Source organism: Caenorhabditis elegans, chromosome V (assembly GCF_000002985.6).
Source record: "Caenorhabditis elegans chromosome V".
Lineage (NCBI taxonomy): Eukaryota > Metazoa > Nematoda > Chromadorea > Rhabditida > Rhabditidae > Caenorhabditis > Caenorhabditis elegans.
Window position 1 is genome coordinate 12380402 of NC_003283.11, and position 23380 is coordinate 12403781.

A 23380-nucleotide genomic window follows, 5' to 3' on the forward strand; every position below is an offset into this window, starting at 1 on the left:
TAATCTTCTTTCTTAAAACTTTCCTTCTTGAAACATTTTTGAAAATGAAGCTTCAAAATTTCAACAATGTCTCCTTTTTTCGTGCGATTTCTATCTTCAAAAACAGGATAGAACAACGAACATCGTATACGACAAAAACCTGAAATTTCGAAAAAATAAATTTTAAAATGAAATTGATCTTATCGGTCAATATTGAAAATTTCAGGCTCTAAAATTAAGTGAAAAAGCTACAAGTAAGAATTTTGATCGGAACTGTGGAATTAAAAAATAATAAATTTGAAAACACTTTTATTCGGTAAATATTTTTTTGTTTTGAAAATTGTTTCGAAATCTTACTATTATTTTTGAGGTTTCATAGATTTTATTAGGTGTTTTCAAGCAAATTTATATTTCAATAGCGTTTCATTTGTTTTCATTGAACCATTCTATGTAGGGGCTCAAAGCTGCAGAAATCCTCGAAGTTATTAGAAAAGTTTACCTTTTTGAAAAAATTGGCAATTCGCTAAATCTTTGATTGAAAATTTTTCAAAAATCTAAATGTTTTGAGTGTTGTATATAGTTATATTTGGCCTTGTCAGACTTTTATATGCGCCCTCACTGACGACCGTTTCATGTTCCCGAATTATTTGTTTTTATAAAAAGGTTTTTGAAACATAGTAGTCCGTTATATAGTCTAATTTATCTAAATTTTTTGAATTTTACTTTGAGAAGTGTAGACAATTTTTAGACGCACTGAACAAGCAATGTTCCCTCCAAATCTGCGATGAAATCTCACCGGCGCGCATCCTGTAGTTCTGTATAAAAAGAAGAGATCACATTGTGCCGAAAAATTCATTCCTCTTTTTTGCCAAAATGACAGTGCATCGCTACAATTTATTGGATGAAGGTGAAATATTGTATTCCTACTGGTAATTGACTTGAAAATATTTCAGGGAACACTCACAGAAGAGGATCAATTGACAAAATGTTATACTCTGCATTCATTGTCAGTGCTTTTATCTTGCTTTTCATTTTACTACAATCCGGTGTCAATACTGGTCAACAAGATTCTCCAATAGGAAGCTCAGAAGATGGGAATAATATTGAACACAATTGTTAAATCCAACTCCAGGATTTAATAATAGAAGACTCTTCAACCAAATAGTTTATTACAGATAAGAATAATAGTATGCGAGGGAAGAGGAATAGATCGGGAAAAGGGGTAGAGGGTCCAGAAAGGATGAATGGGGGATTCTACATCTAGAACCGTTTGATGCTTGAACCATGTTATATGCACAGAATAGCGTCTTATATACCATACATACAAATCGAATTATGCTAATGTTGGGGGCGAAGGTGGTAATGTTATGGGAACGACGGGAATATTGTTTCCCTATGACTAATAGAAGATCAGAAATCATAATCAAAGAGCAAGCGATTTGACACTCCCAAAGGGCAAAGGAAAAGGGAGAGGAAGATGTGGGAGGTTACAACAAGTGAATCAGTACAAAATCGAAGATTGAAGAATTTGGGATATAATACTTTGAGGGAAATTATTTTCTAGCACTAGACAGATAATGTTAAGAAAAATTTAAACAACAATAAAATAACTCAGCTTGCAGTTACATGAGTAGCACAATTATCGGCATCTTGGACAATCCATTGTCGATTTGATTTGATATCTTTGGTAGCATATCATTGAAAATTCTGGCAATCGAAATTGGAGATTGGCGGCGCTCCGAGGCCGCAGCAAATAAGAGAAGAAGTGTGAACCTTGTCCGATTGGCATCCAATAATTGTTAGAGTTTCCAAAATTCCATTGAGGCCAGATTGAAAACACATTGCAAGTTGAAAGTCTGCCTCTTCCTATATTAAATCAGTATACTCATAAATGACAATATCGCTGCTTGATCGAGCAGTGGTTTAGGCATTCATTGTGTTCGAGGCGCTAGTTGATATCTTTGTTGTGTCCCTGGATCCCAGGGATGCTTATCATCTTGCCATTGAGTTGTTATCTTGTGGTCGAGTACGTGGAGATTGAATCCAAAGTTATGTGATTCTTCAGCTGGTGTGTAATGTGTGGTGGTGGAGTGTTTTTCAGAAGAAAAACAGATTCTGCTTTGTCCGTATTTCTCCATTGCATCTGGAGAAAATCCTTCATTGTTGATTCGCGTTATTGACTTTGTTTCCACGGTTTCGATAAAATCATCTTGAAGTTCTGATACTTTTTGATACTGATCCTTTGAATCCAACTGCTGCGAGTCCTCGACGTCAATTTGATTTCCGATTTCGTTGCTGCTGATGATAGTTTCCATGGGAATAATTTCGAACTCGTCTTCGTTAGTGGTTTCCAAAACCATTGCTGGATTTTCTTCATCAAGCTGTTCACTTTGCAATTGTTGTGCAGCTAGTCCGATTGGAATTATCTCGGGTAGAACTGACAATGAGAAAACTTGGTCCAAAGTTTCTGTATTGCTTCCTCGGGATTGATTGCAGTTTTGTTTTGGGATTTCAACAATTGGTGGAACTTTTGCGGTTTTTTCGTTGAGATTCGTTTTGATTTCCACGGCTGTTGACGAAGCCAAATGTATTTCAGAAGTTGGTTCAACAAGTGGTTGTTGATCTGTTCGTTCAGCAATTGAAGTATGCACACTGTTTTGTTGTAGATGGTGTTGTACTCTGAGTGGGTGATGGGTTGTTTTGCTCGAATGATGAATTTCTTCTAGTTGAACGTTATTTCCAGTTACTGAGTTTTTGAGTTCCGGTTGAAGACTTTCATAGTTGTAATTTGAATATTGATGTGCTTCAGCATCATTCGCAATTGTATCCACAATAAAGTCTGTTTGAATGAATGACCGCACCATCTCCAATATTTCTGATGCCAGATAATCACAGTCTCGGTGTCCGAAATATATCCGCTTGATGTAACGACGTGGTAGTTTGCTTGTGATAATGTTGGCAATCATTGTGTTGTCCGCGTCAGGTTGTATTTTGCACAATTGGTTGAAAATGGAAACACACTCAGTCCAAAGTTGTTGTATTTGTTGCAAACTGTGGTTCTTGATGCTGGATCATACGAGCAGCATTTCCTTGAAGAGCTGATTTGAGATAGTAGAACTTGAAAATTTCCGCAATTGGTTGACTGTCGATTAATGTGTTGAATAACTCCATGAATGATTGAAAATGCAAAATTTCGCCGTTGAAAGTAGGGATCGAAACAGTAGCAGTTTGAATAGGAATATATGAATTTGTAGAAGAACATTGTTGAGCTGAATTTGAGCAAGCTCCGATAATTCCATGAGGATGGATTGGATTAAAATGCATTTGTCCCTGTTGATGAGGAAATATGTGATGTTGTTGACTTCCATGTGCCCGTTGTTGATTATTTTGATAAGATGAGTGAATGAATAGTAGAGGAATATCAGTGTGAGTTGCAGGTGAATATGAATATTGTGGAACCGAATCTTGTGTTGTTGAGTTAATGTTGCATTCAGGAACAATTGAATCCGTTGATAAAACTGAAACTGGGAACGGTGGGTAGTCCACTTGGTCAGGACTTCTTGATTTGTGCATTTTCACGTATGCATTGTACTTCTCCTTGAGCTGAGACAGTACATCGGTGGACAATTTCAATTCCGACATGAAATTTCCTTTTGTTGATTGGTGTTCGTTGATAATATATGAAACAATGGAACAATCAATCAAAATTTTTGGATAGTGATTCGATTCATTTCCGATTGAATTTCTGTTGCAACATCGGCAAATTCTGCAATTGTTTCGTAGAGTTGTTCATTGTCTGATGAGTTGAATCCATTGTTGGCCTTATTGATGAGTTCGTTGGCTTGATTGATCTGCGTTTGCATCTTTTTTCTTGCAATGTTGAGTTGAGCTTTGAAAATGTTGCTCATCTTGGCTGGGTGCAGCTGTTCTTTACCTCTGGGTCACCATGTACGGAAAAGGATTCCAATATTTCCCGTATAATAATTTATTAATAAGAATGTATAGATTAAGGGATCAGAAAGGATGAATGGGGGATTCTACATCTAGAACCGTTTGATGCTTGAACCATGTTATATGCACAGAATAGCGTCTTATATACCATACATACAAATCGAATTATGCTAATGTTGGGGGCGAAGGTGGTAATGTTATGGGAACGACGGGAATATTGTTTCCCTATGACTAATAGAAGATCAGAAATCATAATCAAAGAGCAAGCGATTTGACAACAATTCCAGTATCAATGTTGAAGTATCTCCAGTATTTCAAGCTTTTTATGATTGCATTTATCCAAAACTGGAACCATATAAGGGGCAATACAAGGAAGTAAGTATTTGTTTAAAAAATTATTCCTGTTGTGCAATTCGATTTCAAAATCTTTGATTTTTCTAGTTCTGGTTTGCATTTACCAATGTCACGAAACAGTGCGACAATCTCGAAGTATACAAATCTATGGATATTCATCCAGCTTCTAACAGAGGAGAAACCAAATATGTTGCTTTGCCAAAAACGGTAATCCTGCCATTCTGCTAAATTTCATATTTTGTATTTTTAGAACGAACTCTTGACTATGGTTACTCTGGGAATTGGGCATGATGTAGGTGCAGAGGTTAAACTGAAAGAGGTAATTGATGAATGCCACGCATACCATAAAAACAGTTTCTAACTTTCAGCTTTATCCAAAAATTGATTTTTTCGGAGCAGATCCAGCAGCAGTGATCAATAAAGATCTTTATGAGAATACATTAGGAGGAAAATATTTCCAATATGCTGTCAGCGGAGAAAGTGGAATGCAACGCTCAAGTGTATATGAAAGTAAGCCAAATGGTTATCCATAAAATTAATCGATAACTTGCAGAGGATCGATACCAGGACAGAGTGACAAAGCACGTCAAGGCTGATTATTTCTTTAAAAACATTCTTCATAAAACTAAAATCGATATGCTTTGGATTGATGTTGAGCAAAATGAATATCCAATTCTTGATCAAATTCATCGAAACGAGGCAATCGACAAGGAAGGTATACTTCTGTGTCAAATCAATGTTGAACTTCACAAAGGAATTTTCGGCGAAGTTGAAGATCAAATGAAAAAGCTTCATGATTTTGTATGGAGACTTCTTGACGAAAAACGATATGTTATGATGAAACCTCACTTTGTTTTGTACAAAATGGTCGGATTTATTCGAGTATTTATGGTTAATGTTTCTGATAAGGAGTGTGCTGATTTGTTTGTAAATTGATTATGGCATTTAAGTATTTAATAAAAACTATTATGCTAATTTACCGCCTTGATCATATCGAACTTGTACCCGAGACAAAAAAGATTCTGAAAATTGAATCACAACACTCGGATCTTTTATTTTCAGTTTGCTCACCAAACTCTCGTGATTTTTCCTCATAATCTTTCAAATGTTTTATACTTTTTCCCACAAACTACTTGTAATTCTCACACCTTCTCGTCATTTTCTCGGATCAAAAGTTATCCCTGGGTCCTTGGACCAAAAGTTCAAATTCAAAATATTCAAAAATTACAATTTTAGTTTTAACGTAAGGAAACTTTGGACCTTGACAATTTCTGCGAAAATATTTGATTTTTTTTTCACCACAAAATGGTCAGTCAAAAATGTACTATCCAGACCGGAAAATGTTTGCTAATTGATTAAAATCTTCAATGTCTCAACACAATGGAATAGTGCGACGGAGATGAAAAAGATAATTGTTGAAAATACCTCACACAGGGAATTCCCGGATTTTTAAACAAAGAACATGGACTTTGATTCTGGATTCGAAAAATTCTTGTCACGTTTTCCAAAAGTTCAAAAAAGTTTACAAACAAGGAATATCTTCGAAATCAAAGGACACGTTGGAACGTGTGAATCAGTATAAAAAGAGAATGTTTTCAATAAAATCAGTTATTGCTAACATTGAGACTTCTTTTCAAGTTCGCCAAAGCACACAGGTTAGTTGTTTTTCAGAGTTTGAGATTTCACTGCGGTTGTCAAGTAACCGCAGAGCATATCTCCAGAGGAGTTTCTCTTCAGGCTTTATGTGCAAATTTCAGAAAAGAAGAAGATGGCAGACAAATCAGCATTTGTGCCAGTCGATGCAATCGGAAATCACAAAAACACCGATCTTGACGTTGATATTGACGACGAATTGTTCGGAAAAAAACCACCAAAAGCCAGTGCAAGTGCAACCAAAGCAGCCGCTCCACCGGCTCCGGCTCCAGCCCCAGCCCCACCAAAACCTGCTGCAGCACCTGCCCCAGCCGCTGGAAAGTACCAATACAAGAAGTCGTCGACCTATCAGAAGACCTATGCCAAATAGAACTTCTAGATTTGACTCTAATTGACGCAAATCCGAAAATGAAATTAACGAAGTATTATTAGCTTTTTGATATGATAAAAAGGAAAATGTTATTTTTCCTCGTTTTTCAGATATGCAGTTTTGTCTAAAGACAACATCTATAATTTTTTCATATATTTCTGGATAGCTGCCTCGTGATGAATTTTCTTACATTGTGACTTTAGAATCACGGACTTGAATATTTGAATGCAAAAATCATTTATGTTCTCGCCGTCTAAAGTCACTTCATTCGTTTTTCAAACACCCACGAAACTAAAGTTGTTTGTAGTATAATGTGATGAATTGTTGTAGTCAAGGAATAGAAAGTTCATTTAGAAATCAATTGAGACCCGTTAAAAATGAGATTAGGTACATTTGAGTTGTTGTAAGGAATGAAAAAATGACATTATACATTATTAAACAAGTAACACCTTCTCAATAAACTAGCGAAACTTCTTGTTCCGATAATGTCAAACCCGATACTAATTATACAATTTGCACGAGCATTCTACAAGATAATCAAAAATCGACCCGAGTAAAACTCTGATTAAAGGTTTAAGGCTCATCTCCAAAAGCTTCATCCAATATTCCCATTGGTCCAACTCTTGTTGCCGATATCTTCTGCTCCTCATTCTCCACCACATTTTTCATTGCACTTTTAATCAATTGTTTCTGTAGCATGATCATTGAGCTCTGGTTATTCATTAAAAATTCTTTCAACGATAGCAACCCATCTGCGTAATCAACCGACGACCTTTCAGATGTCATATCGTATCCTGAAAACATTCAGATGTTCAATACAGCAATTATCACCTGCCAACAGATTTGAAATACCTTTTGGTGGTCGAAGTCCGAGTCCCATATATCTTCGTTTTTTCTTAAAGCACAAGAATGATCGGTCTTCGACTTTTACATCCATTTTCTTGATCATCCAATTCAAAAGTTGCCTAACAACAATTGAAGACACATTTGAAAGACAATAGAAGAAGCAAGCTCCAAGAGTCAGAAGACAGAAATTGACAAATCTTAAATGAATCATAATTTACTATAATTCAATATTTCCTCATCATCCTACACACAAAAAACTCCTCCACATACCTGTACAAATCAGGGCTCATCCGTGTTACATCCTGCTGATTTGATACATAATCACCGAAGCCGATTGTGGCAAAACTGAAATTTTAAACTTGTTGAAAAAATTCAAAAATAATTCAGAGATAAACCTGATAAAGCAGAAGTATAGGGAATCAATGTAATTCCAGTTTTCAACGACCGAATAAATTCCAGCGGAGGCGGTGATCAAAACCAGGCACATTGAAAAAAGAATGAAGAACACTTTGTACACAGAGGGTCTCCAGTTGTCCATGTGGCCGCCACAAGAGCTGGAAAATAATCGTTTTAAATCTTATTCAGTATTATACAGGAATTGTTTTGCGATTTATTAGGACCCGATTAAGTTTTAAGTGTTTTTTTTTAATTTTCAGAACAAAACTCCGGATATCAAATTTTTGTCTTTAAAAACAAGAAATTGAATTCAAAATGCAAATATATTTGAATGATTATTTACCTTGAAGATTCATTGAAATCTTCGTTGTTAAGCAGCAACGTGACCGGTTTGTTTCCTGATTCCTTGAGTCGATATCGGATTTTGCGCTCTCGAAGACTTCTGAAAAATCAAATTTAATCCACACTTATATTCTTAAAACTTATTTCCAAAGCTTCTCTTTCCATCAACCCACCTTAAAATGTATGACATTCCAGTCACCAATCTCTCCAAGAATAGATTAAAGAACAGCACACAGCAGGTGCATCCAACAACTCCGTAAACAATTGTGATGAATCTACCAAGATGTGTTCTAGGAGTTGATGTTCCAAATCCAATTGTAGATATGACAGTTGCTGAGAAGAAAAGAGAACCAAGATGATCAAAACGAGATCTTGAGTTCAATAGCCCGCTGGTTGCTCCATCGGATATAAATCTAACCATTTCTTCGAAATCGCATTCGTTCAATGGTTTGTGTTTACAGTAAACTTTTTGATAGTCTGCCATACGATTGTCAATCTGAAAAATAGAAAGTGTGAATTCAATTGTTTTATTGTATTTTTTCTATTTTCACATTGTTCCCCATCTTGTTTTGATTCAAAAAAGCGATCACTGAGCCACTTGACTATAAAAGTTGTCGCTCTTTCTCTCATTCCTGGCTCACGACTTTGATTTCTGTTGCCAATGGTGATAAAGAGAATGTGTGAAAATGATTGAGAATGTGTCAGCGATAACGACAAAAGAGCATTGACTAACCAAAAGCTATGAGCCGGAAAAGCTAGGAAAGAACATAAAGTTCAACCTGTTACTGGACTTTTTCAGAGCTTTAGAATTTTGGGCAGGTTTTAAATCACATGTAGAACACTTAAAAATGACTTCAAAAAGCTTCAGATAATTATTAGTTAGTTCAAACATTCTATTAAAATATTTTATTTACCTCCCTTCTTGTTTGGCTCGTTCATCAAAAGTTTTTTGCTTCGCAAATTACTAATCAAATCGCAAAGGGAATATTTTTATAATCATTTCTGATTCATTTCATCGGAAAACTAGATTTCTCATATTCCCAAGTGTTTAATCAGAGCTCATTTGAAATTATTTTGAAAAGCGTTTTTCAATGTGTCAAAATCATCACTAAAATTGATCAAGTGAACGCTGACAAAAACAAAGTCCACACTCAAGAAACATCAAGGTTTCTGCAAACTTGATCTCATTTCATATTTCCCAATCCATAGTGCACAACACAAGAACAAAAGAAGAATAAGTGCATTCTCTATGGAATTATTACGTACGACATGCCACATTTGAAATTCATACTTTTATCCACATCTAGCTCAACACAGAATTGACAAATGAACAACTATGAGCCGAACAATTGTTTCTTTTGTTTTCTTTCTCTCTTTCTATCTTATATAATCATGCATTTTCATTTGAATGTGCAGACAAATAATACTAAAAAAGAAGCTATAAAAAGAAGATTTGATTAGATATCAGATCCTTGGCTAGGCTTTTGGAGGGAGTCCCCTGTTGAAAAATATATGCAATGGCTCACTCACAATAGAACAATTTTTTGTGAGCAAAATCAAAGCAAAGGCGGATTATCACTCTTTTACAACAAGCTTCGTAATCCTTCCCGCCGGCTGTCTCTGATTGTATCGCCGTATTGAGCGGATATCCACGAACGAGGATATCATTGAAGAATTAGAAAATTGGAAGGAAAACAAAAAACAAGGCTACAAAACAAAATTATAGGAAGAAATGGAAGAAAGACGCTCGCGTGATAAGGAACACTCTATATTTTTGGAATATATCGTACCGCTATTCGTTCATCAACTTCATTCTCCCATTCGAGCCAATGGAAAAGGATTGCACCGAACGCTAAATAAACTATCAGAATTATGCAAATGAGCACGAATCGAGCATTTTCTTCATATATCCGCAGTCTTGCGAAGCATCCGACCTGTAAATATTCAATTAGTTATTGAGAACACACTGGCATCAACAGTTCAAATAGTGGCATAAAATTAAACGTTTTTTGGAAAAATTGAGCGAATATTTGTAAATTGGGGAAACTACAGCACTTGTAGAAATTCTAGCAAATGTGCTCTAAATTCTAGGTTTTCCGAAACATTGAAACCAAATTTTTTGAAGCAGAAAATTATTCTAATTTGTTACTCAATTTTTTTTCTAATTTCATTTTCCGCATTCATGCACTTTAAAAAATTTACAAAAGACAAATAAAATAAAGAGAGAACTCACCTTTGCTCGTGTGATCGAAGGCAATGTGTTAGCGCGAAGCATCTCCCGTTGACCAATGCCTCGAGCAAACTGTAACTTGTGCATGACAGTTTGAGTAATAGCCATCTACAAATGCTCAGTCTGTGTGGTTCTCCCTATTCTCAGATCTAATATTGGAAGATTGAAAATGATGATCTCTTTCGGGTCTACAGTAATCCTTTCGAATATTAGAGAAAAAGAGATATGAGGAGAAGTTGGACCGCAGCTAGTCAGGATTATCTGTTGATAAGGCAGCTATGGTGTATGAAGAGTCACACAGTCGTCAAGTAGAAGTAGATGAAGAAGAAAAAGTCGGTGCGATTTAGGCTCTCTGTGTGCCTCTATGGTGTGGCAGCTGATAATATAATGGAGGTGCATACGCCCGGAGCAGGTGCTCTAGCTAACTCTCCGTCTCTCAATTCTTGTTCTCGCACAATTTCAGTGAGAGAGAGTGAGACACGCATTCTTATTCGAAAGCAAATTTTGGAGAAAAAGTGAACAAGAGACGGGGGTGGATATCAAATGAGTGAGAAAGAATACGAACAAATTGTTTGATAAGATTAGAAACAAAATTAAACGCCGAAAAGTTCTAGTAAGATTATGTATGTATATACAATTGCAAAAATTTATATCACAACATTTGTATGCTTTTCTTAAAATTTGAGAAAAACAAGCTATTTCCTTTTTTAAAGTAAGCAAAATAAACTACTATGTGAAAAGGCAGGTGTGAGCTGAGATTATTCTGATATATTCCTGAATCCCAAAAACATATCTCAAGCTTTTTTAATCTTTAAGGATTCTCGTGTATTCCCCTTCCATTTGAAAAAAGTGTTCCGTCTTCTTTGACTTTTTTCAATTATGAACATTTATAGTTAATGGAACGGATAAAGCCCTCGAGTGTTCTAAAAACACACGTCAATGATACTGAAAACTTATGAACTCAATATCTGTTTTGCCATTTTGAGTTGACGTAAATCAAAGAGCAAAGTGGATGTACATAGACATTTTGAAAGCCATCATAGGATTTTGAGCTTGACACAGTAAAGTATATGGAAACTCATAAAATTTGAAATGTTCAATATGAATTTATTTATTAGTTTTTTGAGAATAAATAAATTATCCTACGCATTTGATCTCAAATTAAAAGTTAGAAAAAAATCAGATTTAAACATGTTATATATGATTGTTTTTGATCAAATAAAAATTGTCTAGAAAATTAGTGAACTAGGTAAACATAAATAGACGCAGGTAACTAAACTTTGGTATAATGAAAAAGTTTTGGAACAAGTTGTTGAGACAGAACAAACTACTTCTAGAAAACTTTGGGAATTTCGCAAACTTTCTGATAAATACAGATTGGTAGCTTTTTAAACCAAATGGGATACGGGAGAATTCATATAACTTTTTAAAGAAAGAAGGAAGTTTTAGTAAAGAAAAAAATAATAGAAATAGAATTTGCTTTTGGAAAATGTTTTCAACTTTCAAAACCCAATCGGATAAATTTTAAGGCATTTCATATACGTAACTCTCTGATTTATTCTGGAAACATCCGCAGTTTTTTTCAACCGAAATTTTCATTGCAAAAATATTCACTTTCAGTACTAATCAGGAAATCCACTTCAGATATTGAAAATGTTCTGAACCAATATATGCTTTAGTATTTTTACAGAAAATGGTTTGATTGTTCTTTTTTCTTATTATATATTCTTTTTAAATTCTTCTGGAAAGTATATCTCAATGTTGCTTCATTTTTTAGAGAACATCCCTACTCTTTGCCTCACCATTGACAAGTGAAAAATTCAAGAAATCTGTTGTTCTATCTATGGTCAGTACTATCGTCATAACTACCATTTTGATATAAATCCTAAAATAGATTTGCAGATTTTGAAATATGATAATGGCTGCCGTGGGTAAACATATGCAATCAATGACCTACGTCAAGATATATCCTTCCTTTCGAAACCACCTTTGACGTTTGAAATTTAAATACCTAAGAAGCTTAGACGTCTTGGTTTTCTGACTGTAATCAAACGAAATTTAGGTAATACTGAGGTAAAGTGCAAAATCAAATAAATAAATTAGCATTTCTCTTTATGTAACCTTTAGGAAGTTTGCACCTGATATGGATCAGAACGAGTTATTTTTGGAACAATTCTAAATAAGAATATAAATTTTAAATGTGAAAAATTGTAGGTCATTCTTAGAATTCAAAATCTCACTCAAAATTTTCTATTTAACTACGTCGTCATTCAATTTCATAAATATCCATCATCACCCAGACAACTATTCAATTGTGCTTTTATTCATTTCCGATTGAGTGAAAACATGGGAAACGGAGAAAAGAAAAGCGCCAATTTTGGTGTCAAAATGACGGATCGGACTCACCATTCCTTATGACGTAAATATCTACGGAAAGCGATTTTGGCAGAAAACAGAGAAATTCTGGAAAAGGTAGCTGCTCAATATTGGAATGAAACTAATCGGGGATGAAAGAAGAGGGAGTGAGGTAGTGGTGACCTGGATAGATCTAGGATGACATACATAAATGCAAGAGGTACGTAGAACATGACTGGTTCAAGTATTTGAAATGTATCCGGTTTCTAGGCTTCTTGTATGCAAAGTGCTCAAAATATCTTTTTCAGGTTATTTTTCGGGTTGAAGGTTCACGTAGGAGTGGGTGTTGGACTTTGGAACAGTGTGACATGTGATTCAAATTAAAGTTTTAATAATAAACCTTGCGGAATTCAATAGAAAATACTGTACTAAATCCAACGTTTTGTTTTTTTTTAGACGAAATTTTGCTAACAAACGGAAAATATAATTTAGAGTGCATGAAGAAACCGTTTTAAATTTTGATTACTGGTAATTTGATTTTTTCGGCTTTATCAAAATTTGTCCAATAGAAAACTATAGAAAAACTTCAACCCGTATTCTGTATTCTGAGCTGAAATTTTTTTGTTGATAGAATTCAAAACAACCGAGATATAAACTTTAAAATAAAAGCTGTACGGTTGCAATACTAATAGAAAAATTAATGTATGTAGATAATTACAGAATAAATAGTTTTTAAATTTATTTTACATCGTAGACGGACTATGTAAGTATTTATTTTTATAGGTAAAACTTACAAGTTATTCACTCCACTTATTCAACGTTGTAATAGCCACAAAAGTTGCAAATTTAAAATATCTGATTTTCAACTCGCCTGAATCCTGTTTTGACCTACTGTATTCACATCATATCCTCCATATTATTAAATTTTCATTCAAAACACATTTTCCATCGAAATCATTTGTACTAACATCAACAAAAGCAGGTGCTTCTTCCTGGCCTATTTCATTGTTAGAATGAAAAATGTACACTTTTCATTTTATATTTTTCAGATATCAAAATTTGATGACGCCCTTGGAAATCTATAATATACAAAAAGATAACGAGGCGATTGTGCCCTTTCCTTCTTGGGTTCTCGAGAGGGATGAACCTTTTATTGCATCTAATTTCGCATATACTTATAAAATGTTAAACATGAACCAACTAATAGTTTTCAGCTGATGGCGCTGCTATGTGTTTCTGCTAAATACTAGGATAACATTTTCAGAAGTTTGCGTCAATTTTCTGAGATTAATAGGGCATGACTAGGCATTTTACCCAGTCGAGGTCTAGTCGTATTGGTGTTAAGACATTCCAAATTTAGTTTTTGCCGTGCATTTTCAGTTAAAAAATTGGACTACACAACAGCGTGTTACCACGACTGGAAGGCGAGGGGAAAAGAGACACTGGAGATCATGATGCAACTCTATTTGGGAACACATATTTTGCTTAACTTTTCTACAAATAAGAACATCTGAATAGAAAGTTTCAGTCGTCAATGATCTAGGTGCACAGTCTGGTTATATAGAGTATAAGGATCTAAAATTTGAAAACAAAAATCCGGTTTCTTGTAGCTATTTTAGTCGCTAAACTTAAAGTTGGAAGCCATATAAAACTCTATTAAAGAAGCCATGACGGAAAAAAAATTTAATTATGTTTGAGCATGTTTTTTTCTAGAAACTCACAGTAACAGTTAAGCTTTTCCGTTTTCCACGGCGACGTTGCTGGGCAATCAAGGGACCCAACGTGAATTGATCCATTATGAAGCAACAGAGTTATGTTTTGGAATAGAGATTTCAGGTTTTAGAATCTTGAAATCAAAATAAATGAAAAAGAGTGGGAGGCATTGGTTGAGAATGTGTGAAGGCGTTGGATTAGAGGGTACACACTCGAATCGAACGAAAAAGCATCTTCTTCATTTCATGACACTCTTGAAAGAGAGAGAAAAAGAGAATTAAAATTACTTGAATTGATTCATTTCGGTTTAAGAACCATCATGACAATGATGATGAGAAAAATGATGTGGAAGAAGGAAACAAGGAAGAGAGGTTGGAATAAAATGAATTAGAGCAATGGTTTAAAATCAGAAAGTTTTCACAATCAATAGGCATATGAACAATATTTTTTGCATACGAGCATGTTATTCGTCACTTCACAATTAAATAAATAATTATTTTCAGTCAACACTTCCGGGTAAAAAAATCTGAATTCCCAGTATTTATCAAGAAAAAACACTGATAAAGTGCTTCCAAATAACCTTGAAATTAAGAATTAAAGTTCAAAAATGTGCCTTTTTACTACTAACATTAGAAATCCAGAAACGTTACAAAGATAACAATATCATCATAACAACTGAAACTTGATGAAGGAGTGCAACAATTTCAGAATTAAACGATAATTATGCTTTGAAAGCTACTTATTTTTATTAGCTCATTGAAGTGTAACTTAAGTGGAATTTTGAACTCTTCATATCTAAATTCAAGATGCTCTTAACTAATATAAAAAGTGTCCAAGAAAATGCGCCTTTTGGAAATATCTTTGAAACAGAAATCCCTGGTCATAGAACATATCCAAGTATGTAGGTGCACCTATTTCTTGGTTAGATTCTAGTAGTTTGTTCACTATTATTTTATTGTTGCTGTGAGAATTCAAGTTTGATATTTATGCCTGCTAAACGCATAAATTTTCAAATTTCAAGAACTCACCTTTTTGGTAGTATCACTCCTCAAAAACTGAACATCATCGGTCATCCAAAGCGAAAGCCGGTGGTTGCTCGGCATGCCTACACCCACTGTAAAATGATTATTGAACAACATATATAAATATCGATTTCAGATCAAAAAGGATAAGAACAAAAATAGTTTTAATGTTTCTTGACTTGTGGTTCAATTGTGAGAATATCGAACAAAAACTGAAGATTTACAAGTGATGTTGAAGTGAATATTGGATTAGATTAGCATAATAAGAGGATCTGAAGAGTTAGAAAATGGCACAGCTCGTTTTTTCTTCAGTGGAAGAGGATTTATTTTTCTGATAAGAAGTGATTAGAAACGTCATTTGAGTAAAAGAAATGCTGGATAAAAAGAATTCGGATCAGTGCACCTTATCGCCACAGAATTTTCTTCCTGCTCTTCAAACTGTTTTAGACATAAATCGACACAACACTGATTTCAGAGTGTTGAACAGCTTATCTGAGCTTTCGAATGAAAATGCTTGAAGAAAGCGAGAGAATAAATATCTTGTTGCGTGATTTTAGAAGTATGACCATGTAAGAAAGCTAAGCGAGCAGTGCAAATTACGGGTTACAATGTGAAAAATATTGTGGTGACTGGTGGACTACGGTAAATATATAATCATCGTGATAAGCTTTGGTCTTTGTTCAGAATAGTTATTTTTTATTGAAATCAGAACTTATGTACTATATTATTATTTCATAGTAACCTTGATTCTCATGTTATTGTTTGTAGCATTTAATTCAGTTGAAAACTCATGGCGGCTTTAAATAGTTGGAATAAATTGCCAGTTGTTTTGAGAAGTTGCTAATGTTTTTAATTATATCATTTTGGTCAGAAAACTACTAAAGATACAATATATAACAATATCTAAATTTAAATTATTCTAGTCATATAAAAGACTGAATAAACACTGAATCATATTCTCAGCAAGGATCTCAACATTATCAAAGTCTCTGAAACTATGACGTGCATCAAAGTTTAGAAGCCATATAAAATCCAAAAACTTTGAAAATATCAAAGAAATCGAAAACTCTATCCAATCAAATGAAGCCTTTCAATTCTTCTAAAAGTCAGCGAAAAACACTGTTCCACCCTTAAAACTTTCGTTCTTCTTTATTTCTCCAATCTCAAGAATCAAAGTCAAAAGGATTAACGAAATATACCTTTTCTGTTGACAAAGAAGGTTACATAAACGTATCTTTGTGAACAAAATTATATACCAACTGAAACGAAAGATCTACAAAATAACAAAGAGAAAGGTGAAGCTTATTGGTGAAAAAACATTTGGAAATAGGAATCAATGAAAGAAGAGACTTATTGGATTAAATATGAGAAGTAAAGGAAAACTAGTACAGGTTTTTAAGTTGTGAAGGTGAAGCTTCCTAGTATAAAAGATGGATTTGGAAACTTAGAAAATCATCATGTTCTCTTATTTCATTCACTTTTGCAAAATAAACCAACTTGGTAATTTGGTACATATCTTCCTCTTAAAATCTGCAACCTTGCAATGAATGTAGTTTAAAATGTACTGGCAAATTTTCATATTTCCAGCAACTTTTCGGATTATAAAAAATTGTCAGGGAAATACTACAAACGGATCGCCAAGCGTAGCATTTCATATTTTGAACATTCCCCATTGAAATTAAATTAAATTAAAATTTATCAACATTCTGCTTTTCGATTATTTTCGAAAAAAAGTGTACATAGGACCCATCATTAAGTTTTAGAATAATTCAGACATACTTACTATTAATGATTTCAAATTTCAGAGTTTGAAATTAAATGGTATGTTTGATCCTTTATCGGCGAATCGTGAAATCTTGAGATATTGCTTGAAAGACAGATGCTCAGATTCTCGGTGGGTCTCGTCACGATTATTTTGGATAGACTTATGAATCTATAAAAATCAAAACCAAATTTAAGTGTATTTGAGAACATTATTTGAGTGATCGTATCCAAATCAACGACACTCCCTTTCAAAATTCTTTAATTTCTTAATCTCCCCATTGTTCTCTGCAAATTATCTTTTTTTTTTTTTAATATTTTCACTCGAAACTTTTCATTCTTCTTCTTCTCCTTTTCCTTATTTATTTTCATAGAAAAAAGACGAAAACAACCATGATTATTTCTACATGCCAACATCAGTTCCGCATTAATCAAAACAAGGAATATAGAAAAGAAATGTGTGTCATTTTCAGAAAATGGGTCGTCAAGGTAGTCTTGCTCTTCTGCTTTCCATTATTCTTATCGGTGAAACAATTGCCAACGAATACGATGGTTTGAGTTCCCACCAATCCCACCAATCAACTGTCACTTCTGCTCCAATTCATGTTTCCGAGCAACAAACTTCACGCAATCGTCCCTACAATCAACCACAGCTGCAACAGAAACCATCCGTCCTCACTCAATCCTACCAAGTTCTACCAGAATCTAGAAACTACTATCAATATCCACAGTATCTTCCAACTCATACTGGTTATTCCAACATTCAAACTGTAGGCCAACCATATCAAATGTACGGGTCAGCCCCTGGCTCAAATGTAGTGTCTGGTGGAAATTCGGAAAGTTACGGATACAATCAACAAGCTCCCGTTCCAACAGTTGCACCAGCTCCAGTTCATTTTTCTGAACGCCAACGTTCGTATTCTGCTGCACCAACTCCTCCATCTCCATTTTCTGAAACCCGTGAGCGCGAAAACAACAATGTCCGAGCTCCTGGACATCACGCCCCAGCTCAACAAGGACATAGATCACCATCTCCACCACCTTCTCCATTCATGATCAACCCAAAACCAGTTCTCTCTTATGGAGCAGCTAATCCATTCCTTGCAAATTTGCCCCCAGCTCAAGGTGTATATGGTGCTCCAATCGATTCTTCTCACAGAGGTGAAGCAATTAGAGCATTTTACGAGCTCAATCCTCAAGTTACAGGTTATGATGGATTTTCTTTGTCAGCACCTGCACCTCCATCGGGTTCGTCAGCCTCTGTCGATGACACCTGGGAAGCACTGGAAGCATCTCTGGACGCAAACACCAGAAGACGTCATCGTATTTTCTAAAAACCCCATGTTCCTAATTGAACTTTCTTTTCTGTAAAAAGGAGATTTTTTGACAATAAAAATTCATACTAATTGTAAATCTAGGCTGAAATTCTATAACTTCAGAGTATCTAACAAAAATAACAACAAGCGAACTGTGAGGGAACAATAAAGCAAGAAATCACAAGAAAGAAAATACGTAGCTATAAAAAAGTGTTGAGATGGGAATGAAGAACCCGTGAATGTCTATGTAAATTGAATTTTCAGTGTTAGGCGGGCAGTAGTTCGTTGCTCATTCTTGTCTGAACTGCTTCTAATCGATTACGCATCACAATCCAAACATCTTCTGACATCTCCTCTAACGATCGATAGCAAACCTTCTGTGTATTGAAAACATCTAGTACGAACTGTACAACTTGTTCCTGGAATAAATATTTAGATAAGAAATATACAAATAAGCAAAATATTACCTTAAAATATTGACACAATTCTCCGAGGCGTTCATCAGTTCCCAAAAAGCCGAGAGTGATGGCCGGCATCACAGTTTCCGATATATTGTAGAACTTTGCAATAAAACCATCAGGATTTTTCAGTCTTTGACGCTTTGATTTAATGATAGACCAGATGATAGTGTTGAGAGTAGAGTACTTCATGGACATCGACATAAAATAATTCTTGGTGACGGAATAAACTGCAGAAGGTGGTGATTTTAAGTCTTCAAATGCATCGAGGATAATAAAATCGATTGCGACATCATAAAAGCCAGTTTCACAAACACCTCGGCCTTCGACGTCTTGTCTGAGCTGCTCTTCATTACGGTCATTTGATACATATTCCAGCATCTCATCGTAGGCATTAAAGAACTTCACAGGATCCTGTTTCGTGTGACGAATAAAATCAGCGAGGAGAGTTCGGCCACATTTCGCAAGCCATACACGTTTGTGCTCGTCTTTCAAAGCGTTCTAAACAAATTATATTTTAGTTTTTGAAAATTAACAAAAGTTAAATCATAATTTTAAAAAAGATGTTCTAAACTTTTAATATAAAGAGAACGTACCGTGAGAGCTTGCCTAACACAGTATAACTTGGCAGCAAAGTCTGTTTCACTGTCACACTTGCAGAATTCCATTCGACTTTTTCTATACTTTACTTCTCCATTTAACGCCGCTTGCATTCCTTCATCCAAAAATCGCAGTTCATTTTTATCCAAATTCGCTGCATCACTAACAAAATCGATATCGTCAATGTCACATGCAAATTCTTCTACTGCAGAACGGAATGAATCATCGGAAAGGACAGAAAGAGTTCGTGATCTTCCTGTTCGAACGCTTCCGGCGTAGCCTGAACCACCACTGACAGAATAGAACTCCATGTCTGAAATTTAAGATTGTTTTGTTACTTTATAGAGAAAAACTAACTATCATCTCGGAAGTCTTCCATTTGAGGGACCAGAAGGACAATTTCATCTTCAACTTGTTTCAATCCTTTCAGAATGCCTTCAATTTTTATTGATCTCTCCATGTCTTTGCTACTCCTATTTTTAACCATTTCTAGATTATGATGGACTTTTTCTATAGTCTTTCGTAGTTCTGTGCAAAGTTCTTGACCACTTGTGATGTCTGCTTCAATTGGATTCATACTACGCTGAGAATTTTGACGAATACTATTTCTCAAACTGGAGCGTTCTCCTTGAGAAGACGGAGGACGCATTCCACGGCCGCTTTGGCTTCTACGGAGTGATGGGGCAGATGGAACGATAATATCTGCATCTTTTCCTATTTCTTCAATTATGGATTGCGGAACTTTTGCTTCTCGTTTTTGTCGCCAGCTGAAAAAAATATACTTTGATATATGAAAGAATTATCTCAAAATTTCAAAACGTATAATGAATTTTACTTACTATCTCACAAAATTCGCAAACACTATGCCTATTCCGATTCCGGCAGCTACCGACAGCACTGTCCTTTTTGTGATTATTTCATTCATCTTGATACCGCCCTGAAATATTTTAATGGATTTATGTAAAATTTTGTTATTTTTAATACTTACCGGGAGGCTCTGCATCAGATATGACGTCATTTTATTGAATAGTTAAATTACGGTCATGTGAAAAGCAAAATATAATCATTAATGTTTAATCAGCGAAAAAAATGAGTGGAAAATTTTTGTGTAGATTTACGTTAAACAAAGCGCACCTCTGGGATAACGGAGTGTCGTTCGATGTTTTCTTTTGTGCGTTGAAATAAATTTATAAGTTTAGAATTCTTCACAAATAGCCTTCAGAAAGTGCTTCAGTTGTAAATCGACTGTTTTAAAACTTCCAAAATCTTAAAATTAAGAAAATCCGTAGAAATACCTTGGGAACTAGATGAACAAAACCTGAAACAGAAAATGCAAAGAATGTACCATATACCAAAGATTCACCAAATTGAGAGTAATACAAATATTGGTTCAATAAAGGGTTCAGATAAAACTTTTACTTAAAAAAATATACAGAAAAGTCATATTTTGATCTTTATCATACTCAATCAACACAAAAGTTCTATTTGGCATAGGTCTTCTGATAGGTCGACGACTTCTTGTATTGGTACTTTCCAGCGGCTGGGGCAGGTGCTGCAGCAGGTTTTGGTGGGGCTGGGGCTGGAGCCGGAGCCGGTGGAGCGGCTGCTTTGGTTGCACTTGCACTGGCTTTTGGTGGTTTCTTTCCGAACAATTCGTCATCAATATCAACGTCAAGATCGGTGTTTTTGTGATTTCCGATTGCATCGACTGGCACAAATGCTGATTTGTCTGCCATCTTCTTCTTTTCTGAAAATTGCACTTTAAGACTGTAACAACTGTATTTTGCAGTCTGCGCACGTGGTGTCAGGCTGTCTCATTAGTTTGATCTACGAAAAATTCGGGAATATTTTTGCAAAAAACTGTGACCTTAAATAGCATGCTCTTAACCATGCAAAATCAGAAGAGATGCCTGCGTCTCAACCGCATTGCCGCATTTTTTGAAGATCAAACCGAAATGAGACATTCTGACTTCACGTGTCTGCGGCTACTTGGCAACCGCAGTGAAATCTAAGACTCTGAAAAACAACTAACCTCTGTGCTTTGGCGAACTTGAAAAGATGTTTCAATGTTAGCAATAACTGATTTTATTGAAAACATTCTCTTTTTATACTGATTCACACGTGTCAACGTGTCCTTTGATTTTGAAAATATTAGGCGAAATTGTAAATTTTTTTATGACCTTTAGGTAAAAATTGAATGAATAATTTTGTAATTCTTGATTTTTTTCAACATCTCACGTATTTTTGACAAAAACTTAAGTTTTGAGAGTACGTCATACTGATTCTAATCTACTATTTTAGGAAAAGTTTGTGCATCCAGTTCACATGTTTTAGCTGAAATGAAGGAACATTTCAAAGTTAGCAATAATTGATGATTATTCAAACTTTCATGTAATCTTTATGAAAACATGCACGCTGCCAGCTGAGAATAACAGAACATACATACGGGCTTTGAAAAACTTCAAATAATTATACCCTTGCAGTTTGAGATATTACAACAAACAAAAATCTAAGATGTCTATATGTCTAGCAATGAAAGATTCCAATCACACTATCAATATAAATTCTAAAGCCACCGAAAAACTCGATAATTTCTTGCGTAACACCCGACGCTTCTGCCAAATCGGAATAGTTCATGCCAACAGGAAGGAATCTTTGATCAGACTTTTGATATAAGACAGAAAAAACCAACGTATCAATGTTAGCCGAATAATCAAAAAAAAAATTAAACACAGCTTCACGGAGGCTTTTCGCTTAGAAATTGAGATATGTACTTTGTGACTTGTGTTAGATTTTTGACTTTCAAAGATACGGGTTTTGGGTTGGAAACGGGTGAATTTGATTCATTTTTAAGGTAGATGTGGTGACAAGCTAAAAGTATAAAAGATCCCATTTTGAATCAAGAATCATCATTTAATCATGATCTCTTTTAGGAATTTAATTATTTTATTTGGATTATTAGCAATCACTTTAGCATGTGCTCCACATATGCCAAAGAGAGACGTCAAACATGGTTATTGCAAATTCTATAGTAAGTTGAAAATTTTTTTAAACAATTATAGTTGGTTCCAGTGAAATTTATTAAAACATTCCCAATTCCAGTTGACGGAACTAGTGACTTTGATAGTTCCCGTAAGAAGAGAGACTCATCTTCAAGTTCTTCATCAAGCTCTTCTGAATCTGGAGGATCTGGTGGATCTGGCGGAGGAAAGGGTGGAAAAGGAGGAAGTGGAGGTGGTGGCGGTGGAAGTGGTGGAAAGAGATATAAACGTTCCAAGAAGAAGGATACCAAATGTTACGAGTATGAAGATGGAAGCAAAGATGAGGGAGCGGTTCTTAACAAGAATGTTAAGTATACCGTAACTGTCACCAAGACCACCAAGACATCTACAAATGTGAAGAAGGCCTAATTGGATTGACTGAAAACCTTAACAATCACGATCTTTTTGTCTGTATATAAGCACGTATTTATAAATGTTTATTGGATATTGTTTTCAACAAACAACTTAGACTTATTCAGTGATAGCTCATCAGAAAACTTCAGACAAACCGACATCCAAAACACATTTCAGGTCAAAAGTTAAATTTCACATGAAGAGAATATGATTTTAGTGAATGCTTAAAACCTGTGAAAACATACCACGGGCTATATTTTACCAGTTAAAAAGTTTTTATAACATGTTCAGTTTTGGAGTTATATTCATTTGAAAAAAATAGCGAAATAATCAAAAAGGTAACAGTGGATATCTTTTTGGCCAGCACTTTATGCAGAAAACCGAATTTTATTTAAATGTTGTCAAAAAGTATTTTTTATATTCACCCGTTCATATAGTGTTAAGCGATCTAATAAAACTATTTGTTCGACCCAAAATGTGGTGTTCATCTACAGAAGGTACAGAAAAGAGTAAAGCACCAGAAGCTCCTGTGGTGCTGTTTAAGTACCACACGACCCATCCCCAAGCCCCACAGGAAAACTTTTTTTTAAAATATTTTCAAATGTTTTCCCAAGGCTCATTTTTCTGTACATATAATCA

At 34.9% G+C, this 23380-nt stretch overlaps 7 protein-coding genes, 4 non-coding genes and 1 pseudogene across 14 annotated transcripts; 6 read left to right on the plus strand and 6 right to left on the minus strand.

The window, feature by feature from the left end:
• The first annotated feature begins 852 nt into the window (after positions 1 to 852).
• K01D12.3 lies at positions 853 to 5222 on the plus strand (annotated as a pseudogene). The gene is made up of 7 exons: positions 853 to 886; positions 933 to 1166; positions 3985 to 4305; positions 4372 to 4491; positions 4535 to 4603; positions 4653 to 4794; positions 4838 to 5222. Coding segments are annotated over exons 1-7 (1305 nt in total).
• An 830-nt stretch (positions 5223 to 6052) lies between these two features.
• On the plus strand, positions 6053 to 6307 carry K01D12.15 (DNA-binding protein; the record flags this gene model as incomplete). Its single annotated transcript, NM_001380783.1, has 1 exon — positions 6053 to 6307. One exon carries the CDS (start codon positions 6053 to 6055, stop codon positions 6305 to 6307), a length of 255 nt encoding a protein of 84 aa, NP_001366792.1.
• A 23-nt stretch (positions 6308 to 6330) lies between these two features.
• On the minus strand, positions 6331 to 6351 carry 21ur-10895. Its single transcript, NR_069747.1, has one exon.
• Positions 6352 to 6637: 286 nt separating this feature from the next.
• On the minus strand, positions 6638 to 15305 carry twk-14 (Potassium channel domain-containing protein; the record flags this gene model as incomplete). Of its 3 annotated transcripts, none has more annotated exons than NM_001276941.4 (9): positions 6638 to 7101; positions 7160 to 7350; positions 7424 to 7498; positions 7549 to 7707; positions 7893 to 7991; positions 8065 to 8387; positions 9682 to 9825; positions 10125 to 10193; positions 14198 to 14343. In NM_001276941.4, 9 exons carry the CDS (start codon positions 14270 to 14272, stop codon positions 6881 to 6883), a joined length of 1356 nt encoding a protein of 451 aa, NP_001263870.1. The 3 variants fall into 3 exon arrangements, with proteins under 3 accessions (NP_001263870.1, NP_001366791.1, NP_001367281.1); NM_001380785.1 differs by lacking the exon at positions 14198 to 14343 and adding an exon at positions 15218 to 15305 and having other exon boundaries at positions 6640 to 7101; positions 10125 to 10229; NM_001380784.1 differs by lacking the exon at positions 14198 to 14343 and adding an exon at positions 15218 to 15292 and having other exon boundaries at positions 6881 to 7101; positions 10125 to 10229.
• On the plus strand, positions 10479 to 10662 carry K01D12.17. Its single transcript, NR_069748.1, has one exon. It is a non-coding gene; the product is annotated as an Unclassified non-coding RNA K01D12.17 (non-coding RNA).
• On the minus strand, positions 10527 to 10662 carry K01D12.19. The gene has a single exon (NR_069749.1). It is a non-coding gene; the product is annotated as an Unclassified non-coding RNA K01D12.19 (non-coding RNA).
• A 2141-nt stretch (positions 15306 to 17446) lies between the features above and the next one.
• Positions 17447 to 18382, plus strand: K01D12.5 (Prion-like-(Q/N-rich)-domain-bearing protein). Its single transcript, NM_073703.6, has 2 exons — positions 17447 to 18133; positions 18179 to 18382. Exons 1-2 carry the CDS (start codon positions 17449 to 17451, stop codon positions 18304 to 18306), a joined length of 813 nt encoding a protein of 270 aa, NP_506104.2. The 5' UTR covers positions 17447 to 17448; the 3' UTR covers positions 18307 to 18382.
• On the minus strand, positions 18352 to 20458 carry miga-1 (MItoGuArdin homolog). The gene is made up of 6 exons (NM_073704.7): positions 20335 to 20458; positions 20186 to 20283; positions 19704 to 20113; positions 19343 to 19659; positions 18756 to 19247; positions 18352 to 18707 (listed from the first exon to the last, which is right to left on the minus strand). The coding sequence occupies exons 1-6, from the start codon at positions 20362 to 20364 to the stop codon at positions 18555 to 18557; spliced, it is 1500 nt and encodes a 499-aa protein (NP_506105.2). The 5' UTR covers positions 20365 to 20458; the 3' UTR covers positions 18352 to 18554.
• Positions 20366 to 20413, minus strand: K01D12.20 (uncharacterized protein; the record flags this gene model as incomplete). The annotated part of the gene is made up of 1 exon (NM_001361773.1): positions 20366 to 20413. One exon carries the CDS (start codon positions 20411 to 20413, stop codon positions 20366 to 20368), a length of 48 nt encoding a protein of 15 aa, NP_001348774.1.
• Positions 20459 to 20827: 369 nt separating the features above from the next.
• On the minus strand, positions 20828 to 21082 carry K01D12.7 (DNA-binding protein; the record flags this gene model as incomplete). The annotated part of the gene is made up of 1 exon (NM_001380786.1): positions 20828 to 21082. One exon carries the CDS (start codon positions 21080 to 21082, stop codon positions 20828 to 20830), a length of 255 nt encoding a protein of 84 aa, NP_001366790.1.
• Positions 20927 to 21076, plus strand: K01D12.18. The gene has a single exon (NR_069750.1). It is a non-coding gene; the product is annotated as an Unclassified non-coding RNA K01D12.18 (non-coding RNA).
• A 1171-nt stretch (positions 21083 to 22253) lies between the features above and the next one.
• Positions 22254 to 22833, plus strand: K01D12.8 (Cement protein). The gene is made up of 2 exons (NM_073706.6): positions 22254 to 22377; positions 22449 to 22833. Exons 1-2 carry the CDS (start codon positions 22266 to 22268, stop codon positions 22754 to 22756), a joined length of 420 nt encoding a protein of 139 aa, NP_506107.2. The 5' UTR covers positions 22254 to 22265; the 3' UTR covers positions 22757 to 22833.
• Positions 22834 to 23380: the final 547 nt, after the last annotated feature.